At 43.5% G+C, this 14,909-nt stretch overlaps 2 protein-coding genes across 2 annotated transcripts; both read right to left on the bottom strand.

Moving 5' to 3' along the window:
- Positions 1–1,041: 1,041 nt before the first annotated feature.
- Positions 1,042–5,340, bottom strand: LOC109782125 (large ribosomal subunit protein uL1c). The gene is made up of 7 exons (XM_020340715.4): positions 4,566–5,340; positions 4,294–4,473; positions 4,139–4,193; positions 3,339–3,466; positions 3,001–3,084; positions 1,578–1,703; positions 1,042–1,494 (listed from the first exon to the last, which is right to left on the bottom strand). Exons 1-7 carry the CDS (start codon positions 4,899–4,901, stop codon positions 1,357–1,359), a joined length of 1,047 nt encoding a protein of 348 aa, XP_020196304.1. The 5' UTR covers positions 4,902–5,340; the 3' UTR covers positions 1,042–1,356.
- A 1,204-nt stretch (positions 5,341–6,544) lies between these two features.
- Positions 6,545–14,329, bottom strand: LOC109782126 (putative NAD kinase 3). The gene is made up of 11 exons (XM_020340716.4): positions 14,017–14,329; positions 12,630–12,795; positions 12,394–12,522; positions 11,819–11,997; positions 11,231–11,344; positions 10,994–11,088; positions 10,712–10,818; positions 9,945–10,018; positions 8,695–8,773; positions 7,993–8,300; positions 6,545–7,232 (listed from the first exon to the last, which is right to left on the bottom strand). The coding sequence occupies exons 1-11, from the start codon at positions 14,041–14,043 to the stop codon at positions 6,930–6,932; spliced, it is 1,581 nt and encodes a 526-aa protein (XP_020196305.1). The 5' UTR covers positions 14,044–14,329; the 3' UTR covers positions 6,545–6,929.
- Between the last annotated feature and the right edge of the window lie 580 nt (positions 14,330–14,909).

Here is a 14,909-nt window from a genome sequence, read left to right as displayed (position 1 = left end):
GGCTGTCCAGGTTCTGCAGCAGTCTCCACCCTTGTTTAGCAAGAAGGGGTAAGTTAAATAGGTGCCTATCTCTGAAACCAATGCCTCCTGCTCGCTTGGGTCTCGTCATGTGATCCCACGACATCCAGTAAACTTTTCTATGTCCAACCTCGTCCCCCCACCAGAAGTCTCTCACCATTTTCTCATATTTCTCACAGAACCCTTTGGACAGGAGGAAAACGCCCATGGTAAAGCAAGGGAGAGACTGCACCACAGATTTGACATGCACTTCCTTTGCCGCGTATGACATAAATTTTTCAAAGTAGTCATTGCATCTCTTCCCACACTTATCCGTAATTGGCTGAAAGTTTTCATCCTTCATTCTCCCTTCCGGTGTTGGCAATCCCAAGTACTTACTTTCAAAAGTTGATGCCACAACTCCCAGGCAGTTTTTGATTTGGTTTCTGACCTCTTCCGGGCAAGCTTCACTAAATAACAGCGAACATTTGCTCTCGCTCAGCAGTTGTCCGGTGCACTTCTGGAAAGTGGACAGCACCTTCTTGATAGTCCTGGCTTGCTCAAGAGTAGCCTTGAAGAACAGCAAACTGTCATCCGCAAACAGAAGGTTCGATATGCCTGGGCTGTTTCTAGCAATTTTAATAGGGCTCAGGTTTCCAGACTCAATCTCCTTGTTTATGAGGCCGACCAGACTATCCGCAACAAAGAGAAACAAGTACGGGCTTAATGGGTCACCCTGCCGCAATCCCCTAGACGGGATGAACGGTGACAGCAATTCACCATTGCATCTCACCGAATATCTAACTGATCTGACACATTGCATTACCCAATTAATCCACTTTTGATCAAAACCTGTCTTCCGAAGGACCCCCTCAAGAAAGTTCCAATCGACCCTATCATAGGCCTTGGCCAAATCCAACTTATAAGCACAGTGAGTATTGTTCTCATTTTAACTTTTCTTTTACACAAATTTTACTCCTCTAATCATTTGTATGGTCCAAGAACAGCAGCAACTTAACGATGACGGCGGGTGAGGACATGATATTGGCTGAAGCTCAAGGATGACTATTGACAAAATGATGAACATTACAACAAACATCAGACAAAAATACATGTGTAAGTGCATGCATAATTCGCTCATAAATACAAACGACCAACAATACCGCTTGTTTGTTGATCAGGGCACTGTTTAACTGCCGACGTCGGATGTCCGTGAAACTAAAAAAAAACTGTACCTAAGCACCTCCCAGTGTTCCCCCACAGTCGTGTTTCTCAGTGTGTATTTATCACAAGGGATGGATGGTCAAGCCTGTGAAGTTGGCAGCAAATGCCTGATGACTTAATTGGTCGTGGTGACATCTAGTTAGACGAATCTGCGCCATAGTCGAGCATTTCTTTAATGTTCAGCTTGATTGAAGGTCCCATTGATGAGCATACATATGCCGTTTTCCAGTATATCCCCTTTGCACCAGATGGCTTGTTCCTCTCAATGGAGCGCTGGGAAGATATGGCAAAAGGTAAGTAAACATAAACTCTGAGAGTGGCAACAAAAGAGATGTTTTTAAGAGCAGATATCTTACAACAACAGCCATGAAGTTTGCAATAAGGTCTTCTTCAGGGAAGTTAACCTTGCCGAAAGGAATGTGCGCAATCCCTGTCTTATCAACTCTGAATTCAACTTTACCTTTCTTGAACTCATCGATAGCCTGTAACCATTTGCACAATTAGCATAATCAAGCTCATCACTCTCCATTGACAGTATAAAACTTTTAACTGCTACTCCCTTCGTAACTTAATATAAGACGTTTTTTGACACTGTCATAGACTCTAAAAACGTCTTGTAAAATGTTACATAGGTAGTACAAGATTGGGGCTGATTGGCTCAATTTTAAGTTGGTACAGCATAAACAGATCAAATAATACTCTCAACTATTAGGTCATTCTCGACGCCAACACGACCTTCAAGGTAATCCATACCACTTCAACAACTAATTTATCTCGTACTATGTTGCTGCCACAATCATACAACTATACAGTATGGAAATATATTTAAAATGATGACAGATTACATTAGTATTTATACATTGAAGGCCAAACCAATTTTTTTTTACTGGCATGAATTCTAGAATGACTTAGATTCACGATCAGCAAAAGTAAAGGGCAACTTCTGCATAGGAAAGCCTGCAGACAGGATACCACCAGAAGTTCAGCTGCAAACTTACTCCAGAGATGACTAGCAGAGAAAAAAAAAATCACACGGCAGACCATAGCCAGATGAATGTCGCAATATCACGAAAAAAGAGACTTTATGAATACAATGTGTGAATAAGATCATTTATCAGTGTCAACAACTTATATCAAGGTTGTACTGTATGTGTTGCTGCAGTCCTGTATAGCTGCAGTGTATCATGATAGTCTTGCCAGGATGAATATAGATTAACATTCAGGTATTCAACTACAAATGTTACCTATTTACTATATAAATAAAAATGATGTGTTAGTCCTACTTATGCAATCCTAAGTGGTTTCAGGTACTCAAAGCTTTGAGACTAGGTGCTAAAATCCATCAACTCAAATGTCATCAACAATTGTAGACTTGGTAGTCCTACCTTACAGTCAACTAACCCACTCTGCCTTAAGTTGATTATTATTGTTACTATACTTTCAGCCTTACCAAGGCAACTTGCAGATTAAAAATTATTAGCAGTTCACTGCCACATCAACATCATCTACTTTCCTCTCCCACTTCCTTGACTTTCCCTAGCACAACCAAACTACACATTCGAGTTGCACAATACATATCTCTATGAACGAGCCTTCAGCTATGGAAATATATGCAATTAGCCAAGGAAGCAACCTATGAATATCTGGGTACTGAAGTTGGACGGGCAACTCCCTACGTTTCACCCACTGTCACTGTCGCAATACCCAGTCCAAACAACAGACATGATTGATGATTCACAAGCAATATTTACGGGAAACCAAATAAAGTCTCTACAGTACCTGAGTAATGTTTGGAGAAACAGTACCAGCTTTGGGGTTGGGCATCAATCCTCTTGGTCCTAGAATCTTACCCAAGCTGGCAACCTAAGAAAGGGAATGTTTGAGTAAAGGGAATGCAATACAACAAAAAGAAAAATACATTCCAATGGAGTATATTTGACCATCATCACAAATAAAAAGGCATCACTGTATTATTTCCTAGTAAAATCTGTTTCCGTGAAGTGTCCGACAATTGCTTAATTAAATATGCCCAACAACCTTGCATGTGGATAGGGAAGCTTCATTAAACAAGAGAGACTTCAAAGATGATCCGCACAAAGCTAGTTCCACTGCCATACCTTAGGCATCATATCAGGTGACGCAATCAATTTGTCAAACTCCATGAATCCTCCTTTTATTTGTTCAATCAAGTCATCTGAGCCAACAATATCAGCGCCTGCAGCCCTTGCCTCATCTATCTTCTCACCTGCAAGACATCAGAGAATCACTATATAAGGTAGCCAATTTTCTGAGCATAACCAGGTAAGAATAACATAGTATAACAAAAGACTGAAATGGAAGTTTACATTATTCAACAAGTCTATGCATCATAGCATCAAGAAAATGAATCCAAAGTGGTATGCCCAACTGACATCCTACGTGTATGAACAGAACTAGGAACACCATGAGCATAATGTGTGCTGATTGGGAGCTTCTGCTGAGTAAGTTACCCCTAAGACACAATTTTGATCAACCCAATATGAACATTCAATTCTGATACATTTATGGCTTTTCAACTCCAAAAGAAGAGCAAGATAACTGTAAGCATAATATTCATCAATTGAACGAGACATGAACCATAGATAGACAAGCCTAGGTGGAATGCAAGTTCATGGGTTGTCACTACTTGAAACTAACAGCCAACGGGGTTTGCTTTGGCAGACTCATTTTTACCATATCGACCACATTGTTCAACAAAACATGCATTGGTGCTTTACATAGATAACATATTGACCAATTAAATTGAAGTCAGCATGCTCTGAACTCGATCAACTCCATGCATCATATAACTCTGTTGAACACATGTGTCATAGAGTGCAATTTGCATCGGTTTGGGCGATAACCATGTCCAAACAACATGCAACCGGTGGTCACTCACCTTGGGTGAGAACTGCAATTTTCACGGTCTGTCCCGTCCCCTTGGGCAAATTGACCTGCGGCCACAAGCAAAAACACAAATCAAACAACGGAAGAGAGAGAGAGAGAGAGAGAGAGAGAGAGAGCAAACAAGAGAAAGAAGAAATGAAACGGTACCGTGGCCCGGAGCTGCTGGTCGTTGTACTTGGGGTCGAGGTTCATGCGGAAATGCGCCTCCGCGGACTCGACGAAGCGGGTGTTGGCGACCTGCTTCATGAGCGAGATGGCCATGGGCACGTCGTACTCCTTCTTGCTCTCCCTCAGCTTCTGTATCTCCAGGTATCTCTTGGACCTGGTCTGCACGCATTAGAGACCAACGTCACCCAGCCGTCCAAAACGAGACGCGTACACAGAAGATAAAACGATGCGCGCGGGGTTCCGTGGCGTACGCGGTCGCGCTTGAGCGGGAGAGCGGCCTTGCCGGTGCGCGGGCGGGTGGGGGCCGTGAACGCGGGGCCGCGCCCGCCGTATCCATCCTCGTAGTCCTCGTCGATGTCGTCGAACTGGACGGGCGCCTCGTCCTCCTCCTCCTCTAGCACGGCGGCGCCCTGCGGGTCGGCGACGGCGGCCGCGGCGGGGCGGCGGAAGGCGAGGAGCAGCCGCGGGTACGCGCGCAGCGAGGGCACGGAGGTGGGGAAGAGCGCGCCGGACGCGGCCGGCCCCGCCGCGCACGAGGCGGAGGGCGGCGCGAGGAGGGAGGACGCGCAGGCCGCGGCTGTGGCCATGGCGGGGGTGGTGGGGGGGAGGGAGGAGGAGGAAGAGGAGATAAGAGCGGGTGGATGATTGATTATATCCCGAGAGCGGGCGCGTGGAGTGTTATAACGAAGGAGGCGAACCGATGGGTCTCGGGTCGGGTGAGGTGGACGCGCACCGGATAGGGAGGGCTTCGTCGCTCGGACCGACCCGGCCGGAGGGAGGGAGGGGACGGACTGGGCGCCTGATTTGGCTCGGCCGAGCCGAGACCCGTGCCGAGGCCGAGGGGGGCGCGAAAAGTGTGCGGTGGACGCGGCGGGGGCTTCGTCGTGTGGGGGCGAGGCCGTGTGTGGCCGCGCTCCCTCCTCTCCTGTGATGCGAATTTTCCTTTTGAAGCTTGCCGTGGCCTGCACCAGCTATGTACGCTCTCGCTCCTTCAGTCCTTCTGGAGTTGTGGGTTTCTGGCACAGTGCCAGTGACACGAATGGTTCACTTCGGTCTTTCAGCGGCCAGGCGAGAGCGAGACCGTCAGTCCGACTGACGGGTTGATTGATTTTTGGTGTTCATCGTTTTGCATCCAGATTTTTTTAGGGGTGTGGCTACATCTTTTAACTGAGACTTAACGAGTCTTAGTCGAGTGATACAACATATAAAAAAAGAAAGAAAAATAAAAGAAAACTTTGCATGGATTTCCAAGTAAGATTTCATGCATATAGCATCGACTAAGGCCCTGTTTGGTTCATAAGTCTTAAGACTTTTTCTAGTCCCAACTAAAAAGTCCCTAGTCCCTAAAAAATCTCTCCCTGTTTGTTTTCAGAGACTAAAAAGTCCCTAGTCCCTTCCTAGAGGTTATTAAATGACCATGTTGCCCCTAGTATATAGAAAAATAACAATCAAACAACACCATGGGGTGGCGGGCCAATAGATGCATGGAGGGGCATTGTTGGAAAAGTCTCACAAAGTCCCAAAAAAGACTCTCCTTGAGAGTCTTCTTCATTTAGTCTCAAATGTCTAGTTTAGTCCCTAAAAAGTCCCTCCCGTTTGATAAAAAAGTCTCTAAAAGGGATTTTTTCTAGCCCCTACATAAAAAAATCCCTGAAAACAAACACCCCCTAAAACTTCGTTTAGTCTCAGTCGACTGAGATTTAGCAATGCCCTTTTCTGAGAGGCTCGGGCCATTTCCGTGATCGGATTTTCGTTGGGGTTGGTGGCGAAGCGTTTCTTACCGAGAGCTTTCAAGAGAACGACTCCACGGATGATGCAGTTTGGTTACGACCCGTGGTGCACTAGGCACTACAGACTCGTTTGGCAGCTGCCGGGGACGTAGCTTTGCATTGCAGGTGCGCGTGCATTGGGGACGCCGACTGGCTCGTAGTATTTCGGGTGCTGGATGCTATCTGCAATGCCGTTACGAGATTCTTTTTTCAAAAATAAAATAAAAATAAAATGAAAGGTCACCGGGGGAGAGATTCCCGCCTGAATATTTCCTTCAATAGGCCTGAAATACCAGATCGTTTTTATATCGGATGAGTACAGAGGAGGGAACAAAAGGAGAACGAACCGCGGGACAGGAAAACCACCAATATAATTAGGTCCCACGGAAGGATGTCCCCCACAACAAATACTGTTTCTGATCAACTGGCTATCATTAGGAATCGGCACAAGCAAGCAAAGCTTATTAGTGTACCTCTCTTCTTCCAAGGCAAGCAGCAGGCAAGAAATCCGCCCATTATTCACATCAGAGTTTCAGCTGCAACTCTTACATAATTACATCACCTCTACTCCACAAAGCTATAGATATTCACATGGCGACAGACGGACCATGTTCGAATTCCACGAGCCTAAATAAACCTAAACATATCGATAAACCCTTTTATGCGCAGCGCAGCATATAGTAGAAGAACATTCAAGGATTCATAAAGAACCGGACCAACACAGGAGTATATATATATGATACATGTCCACTCCATTTTCGCTGGGCTGTGAGGAGATGCTCTGAAATATCACATCTAACGACTCGTCAGCCATCTCGAGTTCCAGTGACACGCAAACTTCATCGGTCAGCCAGGGCCGTCCAGTGCCTGGCTCTTCCTGAGGTTCCAGTGGAGGCCCTCATGGATGCTCCGCAGGAAGTCCGTTGTCGAGTCCACCAGGCACGCCGTGGGCAAGGGCCATGGAGAGACGCTGCAGATGAGGGCGTCGCCAGGCCCTAGCTGAATTCTGCCCTTGCCGTCGAAGGACGCCCAGGCTTGCCCTCTGCTGTTGAACGGTACTTGCACGCGCAGAGTGACGTATTCCGGCAGTATCAGAGGCCGGAATGACAATGAATGGGGGCAGATTGGTGTGAAAAGGATCCCTGGGACCTGCATGCACAGGCAAATCGTACAACTTAAATGAGAAGCAGCAACTGAAGGGAATGAAATATGAAATGACTACAAACCAGGGAGCGACAAACACAGAACCATCAAAATTGTCTAATTGCTGATACATGATTCTAATCAAATTGTTGGTTGTTGATTCCTCTTAACTAATGTTACCATGTACAATGGGCTTTGTGACGATTTAAATAGCTGCTCAGGCAACATTTCAGAATATATAAAATGCATCTAGTAGAAATAGTGACCCCTTAAAAACTGAACTAGAATAACCAGGACAAGGTTTTTAGGCCTTTAAAAAACTGAGATCCACCTCAACTAGTTTTAAAACATATACTTTCCCCGCATCAATAATATAAGGGCTATTAGTATTTGTTAGCACGAGGCTTTTTGACCAAGAATTGCTCCACTAATAAATGGTTTATATGATATAAAATCATAATCATCAGCGAGTATTTTAGAACCGAATCTAGTGATACCAATTTCATGTCATATAAATAATAATTACTACCTTCAATCCATAAAAAGTGTCGCAGTTTTGAACTAATCCCAGTTCAAAACTGCGACACTTATTTTGGATCAGAGGGAGTAACAAGTAATTCCTGGCCAAAGTCTTGTCTTAATAAAACCTAATACACATTATATTATTTAATACAGAACAAGGCAGATAACAACCTTTCCAGTGATTTAAAACATAATACTAACGCTAAATGAAATCTGGGGAGTATATGTAGAGTTAAAGGTATACCTGTGGATGTACCATTGATCCTCCAGCTGCCAGTGAATAGGCTGTGCTTCCAGATGTTGTTGATATTATTAGCCCATCTCCTTGTACGCATGTAACAAAAGAACTATCACAATAGCATTCTAAGTAGGTAAGGTAAGATGACATTCCTCGGTCAATTGTAACTTCATTAAGCACTAGAATCGGTTCCCCAGTCTCAACTTCATCTTTAGCTGCATCACGAATTACATGACACTGCAGCCGGCTCCTCAGTGTGATAGCAAATGGTCTTTTCAGCACATTGCCCAAGCACTCACGATACTGCTCGCTTGCTAACCTTAAGTTAAGGACAAACTATGTAAATGGTGGGTTGAGCACAGAGCATAAAGCTCCACCGAGTAAAAAATATTTTATATTACTAATATAGTATTAGATTCACTGTTAGTCAGGTACAAAATATGTAGGCACCCCTGGTATAGAGATTGTGATGGGATTGTGACACATATAGTGAAGTATCGATGTTAAATCTCTGAGACCAAACGTTGCAATCTGCTATGGCCAGTTGCAGATGGAATCAAACATGCCATGGATCTGCTATGCAGAGTTGAAAAGGCAGAAGTGCAATATCCAAATGTAACGATGTAATAACAAAAATAAACAGCAGTGCAGTTTGGCAACATGGTTAGCAAGGACTCAAAACAAAAATAAACTGATGATTAAGGATACGGAAGGGAGTCATGAAGCCCAATGATCCAAGAGAGAATGCAACCACTGGGGGAACTGGCCCTTTGAACAATGATGCAGCCTGTTTACAGATGTTGTCATGTTAAAGAGCTCCCTAGCTTAAACTGATTATAAAAACAAGCCATAAAATACTGAAAATTATGGAGAACAACAAACCAGGACAGGATTTGTTTCAACATAACACAGCCAGCATTTAGGTTATCGAGTTATTCAATAGTAGGGCAATGTTCAGCTTATACTACCAACCGTAGTAGCTGCTAGATTGGAGTAGGTTAGAGTAGGTATCTCTTACTTCTGTGGTGTAGAGTAGGTCTTCTCTTAGTTTTGGTTTTGGCTTTGTCTGTTTTTGGTTTGGTCATCCCCACAGTTGGTAGTTTGTACTTTGCGCTCGCCATTCTTTTTCTAATACAATATGAGTCGAGAAAATAGCTAGGTTAGAAAAGTATCCATGTGATTAGAAATGTATTGAAGAACTCGGTGCTATTGCTCGTAGAACTAGACCTGGCTCACTATCGACAATCCCTGAAAAGGGTTTATTGTAGCCACAAATCAATCAGCGGCCGCATCTTGCATTGACTTTAGAAGAGTGGACGAACCACTCTCCAATGCGCTGTTAACTAAGTGAACACACTTCAACATCTTGCACTCTAGCCATGCTTAATAGCATTGATATTTTCCTCTAAGTTGCTCTTACTGAACTTATTCGATCATCTATCTACAAGTCTATTCCATCCAAAAAGCTTGTATTTTTTATGTACTCCCTCCGTTCCTAAATACATGTAAGTCTTTTTAGAGATTTCAATAAAGACAAAATACGGATGTATATAGACATACTTTAGAGCGTAGATTCACTCATTTTGCTTCGTATGTAATCCGCATTTGAATCTCTAAAAGGACTTATATTTAGGAACGGAAGGAGTACATCTGATAGTTACTCAGTTTTCCTTCAAGGTGTATGTAATTGTTTTTTTATTTTACATTAACAGAATTTGGAAAAAAAAACTGTTTGACCTATTCTAATCATTTGGATGTCCTTATTGCGAGCTAACATCTGCATAGTAAATAAATTCCTATGCACAAAGGAACTACGCGCACTAATAACACATTAGTGTTATAAGACTGCTACGTAGTATATTTTATTAAAGGCTGAACTAACCAAAAGGTTGTGCTCTGTCAAACTAAGCACACAACATCCATATTCAATAGACTGTCACAATAATTGAGCTGCATACCCACAGAACAGTTCCATCACCTCCGAGAGTTACAATGAGGTCAACCTTCGTGTGTAATGTCTTCATTTCCTCATCTATCAGATATTTCTCATTAGTTGAGCACTATATGGAAAAGGTTATATGGACTAAAGGTAGTACAATCAGTGATAGCTTAAAATCATCTATAAGAAAACACAGAAGAACTTTACTGGATATAATTCAGCAATGGAGAAGGAAATGCTTAATAAGAGATGACCCTCGAGCATTAACAGGAAGTTAGTAACAATTATAGCAAATATAAAAACTATTTAGACTTAAGAGCAGTTCATTCTTGGTAGTCTTGGTAGGTTATCTCACACAAAAACAACATCAGAAAACTTGTGTACTGATGGTAAAGAATAACTGCTCGAGGTAACTAAACCCCCATACCACGTCACTTGTTAAAATCACGAGAGAAATTTAGGTGCTTGAGTGTTCGACAATGAGATTGTACAGGAGTCCTCCCAAAAGAAACCATGGATGGAGCAGAAATTCAAAATATTACTTGGAAATCCACTTGCGTGCTCTGCAACTTTGAGGTGCACAAGTCCTTTATGTAATTGCTAAATAACAACATAGCATTTTTCATTCTTCTAATAAACAGCCATAACAACTATTCACATATCAGGTTATAGAGATTTTAAAAATAAAATACATCCAGACACGAAAATACAGCAAATATCCCTATATCCCAAAAGTACAGTCGGAAGCAATGTGGAAAAATGAAATATACAGTCAAACTCTCTTACCATTATCCCATGTCTGAATAAAGTTGAAGTAAGAATCTTCAATCAGTAGTTCCTTGCTAACTCGTGGCTCTACAAAGATGTTTATGTTATTATGTTCTTTAAGCCATCTGCAAGAAATACACAGAACACTTAAGACATGTGGGCAAATATATTTGAAGATACAGTTCGACAAGACATTAAGCAGGGGAGAATAAGTTCTAACAAACATATACTGTTGCGTGGAATACACCAGATAATTGACATTAGTAAAATTCTCTCGGGATAGGCAGCAAAGAAACATACCTAACCATTTCGGAACAGAGAGCATGCACGGAGTTGGAATTAGGTTTAGTCACAAAAAGAACTGTTTGTGGAGGGGAATCCCATTTCAGAAAAATCTGCAAGGAGAGTATTTGTTGACATGAAAAAATATGCAGCAGCAATGAGATTATCTCGAATTCTCAAACAATCATTTCAGACGAGTGGAAACAAATAAGATATTCTGTTCAAAATGGATCAAACTAAGCATAAAAGGGCTACCTGTTTATTGCTGCGTTCTGCTGTTGTAATATCCCCTTTTTCGAAGGACACAAAATCATGCTTGTGCTGACCGTTCTTATCCCCATTGCTACCCCACGAAAGTCTAAATGGTACCTGCAAATATAAGGAAAAGGTGCTTTTAGAAAAAAAGAAAAAAGGACAAGTCGCATTGACTGGAAAAGGACTATTTCTTCCAACTGTGTCAAAACATGAAAAGTGTTCCTGTTATTTGTGTATCACAAGCAAAATGTCATAGACAAATGCTTGTGCTTTTCAGGGAGATTCTTCACTAATAGATATAGCAAACCAGAAATAAATAAAAAATAGTTTTGCAAGTTCAATGGTGTATATTTAATGTGCAAAAAGTTCTTTTCACATATCATTTTTTATTGGCTTCCTTTCGTTAATCTGGGTGACAGCAAGTATTTAGAGGTAACCCAGCAGCATCAGATGAAGAACAGCTGGATATGAGTTGATTTTAGCATCAAACCACATTACGAAGAAAACACATTAGTATGGTCATGTAAACCAACAGCTGCAAACAGACAGCATGTAAGGGTATATCCTTGCCCAAAGCCCAAAGGATACCTTTCTTCCAACAATCCTGCCATCTGATTTACGGTTAGGTCCAGGACACTGATCCTGGAGAATTTGACGTGAGCAGATCCCATGGTTTCCGCAACAGCCTGTTTCATCAGCCGAGGCAGTCTCCAGTGTCAGTTTACTAGCCAAATGCTCTAGCTTGTCCTTGACACAGTTGCTGCAGCCTGCACAAGTTACAGTTTAGTATGAATTTTCTTGACAAAATCAGGTGCATGATAAGATAAAGTAGTCAGTTTATTAACTTGTTGGACTACATTCCTTATGTATCTGGAATCATGTTATTTGCGTAGTTTCGATACTGATGTGCATGGATAATTAAACTATGTTTACATGCTTTTTTTAGAAAGTTCATTAATATTCTGCGCACGGAAGGTACAACTTCAGTACAATGGATCCTTCTTTCGTTGACTGGTCTTCTACGACAATGGAGGCTGATCTAATAATATACCATTATTTAAAATGATAATGTATCATGTACCGAAATACGACAAAAATATGTTTTGCGGTAATATGTGATAGCTACCATGAACTAGTAAAACTCAAAATTTCCAATTGTGTACCTTTAATTACACTGTGATGCGTGTGTGCCTTGGCTGCCTTCTCAGATTCATACTTGCGCTTCCACTCAGCTGCCTCTGCTTGGGCAGCAGCTTTCCCTTCCGCGACTTGTCGCAGTGCTTTTCCAACAGCTTAAATTGCAAAGTATATGTACATTAAGCACATGTGTGCAGACACACATAAGTTTTAGACAGTAGAGTGACAGACTTCAGATGATGTCAAGTATTTGTATTATTACTTCTCATGGCCTCTGCAAACTCGTGAAGGTGCGCGTCAGTTGACTCGATAGGAGGAAGGTATGCATAGGTCGCCTCCTCTGATTTCTTGGAACTAACTGTGGTGACGGGTCCATTCTCAGCTTGGTGTGAGGCAGCTACACTAAGGTTTATTCTCTCATGACAGGTCTGTAAAAGAATAAACCTCATTAAGATAACATGAAATCTGACGAGGGTAACAGAATTCAAGCTTTCCAGCATCAAACGGACCACTCAAAGGAACAAATATAGTACAGGCCAAGTGCTGCTGGTAGACATTGTATAAAACTCTAGAGTATGTCACTGAAGTTTAAACCAAGTTCATGCATTAACAACAGCGAGAGACTAAACAAAACGAAAACACAGGTTGTGTCAATGACTTTAAAGTCTTACTTTGTTCATATAGTCAGGTATGGTTTGTGAAAATCCTACTATAACCAGATATGTTACAGAAAATTCAGAAGATTTTAAGCAAACTGTGAGGGGATGTTTAGCTGTGCATCTAGCAGTAGTTGTGAAGTTAGCAAGGCACCAAACTGTATCGCCTCTAGACACATATAACATCCAAGGTTTTCAGTATTATTTTGGTTTCAAAATCCTTTCAGTAGTGCATCAGTCACTATGTGACAGACAAGTCAATGCTCAACAGGACAGCACCGCATATTCTTCTCCCACGTGTCAAAGATGAGTATTATATGTGCTTTTGTCAACCCACAGAAAAAAATAAGACAGAAGTTAATGATATAATATGTTCAAATATCACAAAGGTGGAACACTTGGGGAAACAAGTGCAAGTTGATCGACAAGAACTGAGGCAAGATATATGATCTCAAAGAGATGGCCACTAGAGGTTGAGATTAGAAACCGTATTGCAACTCTACAAGCATGGAGTATTTATATACTTACTGTGATCAGTCAATGTTTTTGGACATGATGCACATGGAATAGGGCAGCCTAATAATACTAAAATAATGGGGATGAGCTGAACTGAGTCACACAGTTGATGCTTAATCATCCTCTTCAGGTAAGTCTAAGACTACAGGATCAGCAACACGGCACCGCATAATAGGGGCATTTCATGGGCACTCCTGAACTAAATACTCTGCAATGCCAAACAGAAATACACACCGAAATTCAGCCGCTTCGGCCTTCCACCGTGGCCCCGAACGGCGCAAACCAAAATCCCGAGCACCATTGGCGTCAGGAGCGCACGAATCGCCCACATTAACCATAAGGATCCAAAGCAACTGAACCCTCCGCCCAGGTTCGCCCCTCGAAAGTTCCCTAAATTTCGGGTGATCCAAGGGCAGAAACCTACCCTCTAAAAGAGAAGTATAAATTCAGAGCAAGCCTCACGAGGCGTGTGTGTACCTTCAGTGCGGCCTCGTCGGCGGACATGGCCGCGCGCGCGATCCAGCAGCTTCCCGCCGCGCCGTTCCCCTCTTCTCCGATAGGGCCGTTCAGGTGGGGAGATGAGCTGTGGAGTTTCCGCCTGCCCTCCGTGTTCGGTTATTAATGGCTTGCGGGCGCCCGGGCGCTGTGAGCTGTGACGGCTGGAAAGGGCGACGGGCTGACGGGTGGGGCCGGGGCTTCAGTGGGACCCTGGAGTCTGTGCGAGGCACGATTCTGGTGGGCCCTTCGACCCACGGCACCGACGGCAGTGACTACCTACTACGCCGAGAACTGGTAGGTACACAGCGTGCACGGGCGTCCTACTTCCGCCTCCTGTTACACGAGCACCCCAAGCCACGACTAGAGATTTCAGCCGCTCCATTCGTGCTCGGTGGCCACTTATTTTACATCGGACGGGCGTGGTTTGTCTTCACCCAAGACCCTTTTTCAGTCCAAAAAAAACACCCTGATATCGCGCGGACGTTCGGATCCATTGGCGGCCGGTCCGAACGAGCCATTCGGAGCGGGAGACATTACAGACCGTCCGAAAACGTTCGGATAGGCTTCTATATATCCCGAACGCCATAAGAGCAACTCTAGCAGACCCCGTAAAACGTCTGGCCCGCAAAAATTTCGGCGACTATGCGGGCTCGGGTCAATTTTGCGGCCAGAACAGAGCCCGCATACTCGCCCGGCCCGTAAATTTTTTTGCCGCAGCCCGCAAACCGCACGCCCCGAGCACTATAAGTGCGGTTCCGTGACCCTTTTGCGGGTCTAAACCCTATCCCCCGCCGCCGTGAGCCACCCGATTCCCCTTTCTCCTCTTCCAATTTCTCGCCGCCGGCGACCCTCCGCCCCGCCTCCAGCCGCCA

This window comes from Aegilops tauschii, chromosome 1, assembly GCF_002575655.3.
Source record: "Aegilops tauschii subsp. strangulata cultivar AL8/78 chromosome 1, Aet v6.0, whole genome shotgun sequence".
Taxonomy (NCBI): Eukaryota; Viridiplantae; Streptophyta; class Magnoliopsida; order Poales; family Poaceae; genus Aegilops; species Aegilops tauschii.
Note: the sequence above shows the minus strand (reverse complement) of the source record. Positions and strands in the feature narration are given on the sequence as shown.

Excerpts from the sequence above, each read along its gene's own strand:
- LOC109782125 (XM_020340715.4), bottom strand. The coding sequence starts at position 4,901 with ATGGCCACAGCCGCGGCCTGCGCGTCCTCCCTCCTCGCGCCGCCCTCC. Across the intron at positions 3,467-4,138 it reads AATTGCAGTTCTCACCCAAG|GTGAGAAGATAGATGAGGCA; the intron begins GTGAGTGACCAC and ends GATGTCTTGCAG. Across the intron at positions 1,495-1,577 it reads CAAACTTCATGGCTGTTGTT|CGCTCCATTGAGAGGAACAA; the intron begins GTAAGATATCTG and ends ATATCTTCCCAG.
- LOC109782126 (XM_020340716.4), bottom strand. The coding sequence starts at position 14,043 with ATGTCCGCCGACGAGGCCGCACTGAAG. Across the intron at positions 8,301-8,694 it reads GGGCTTCATGACTCCCTTCC|CAAGCGAGCAGTATCGTGAG; the intron begins GTATCCTTAATC and ends ACTTAAGGTTAG. Across the intron at positions 7,233-7,992 it reads GATCAATGGTACATCCACAG|GTCCCAGGGATCCTTTTCAC; the intron begins GTATACCTTTAA and ends CTGTGCATGCAG.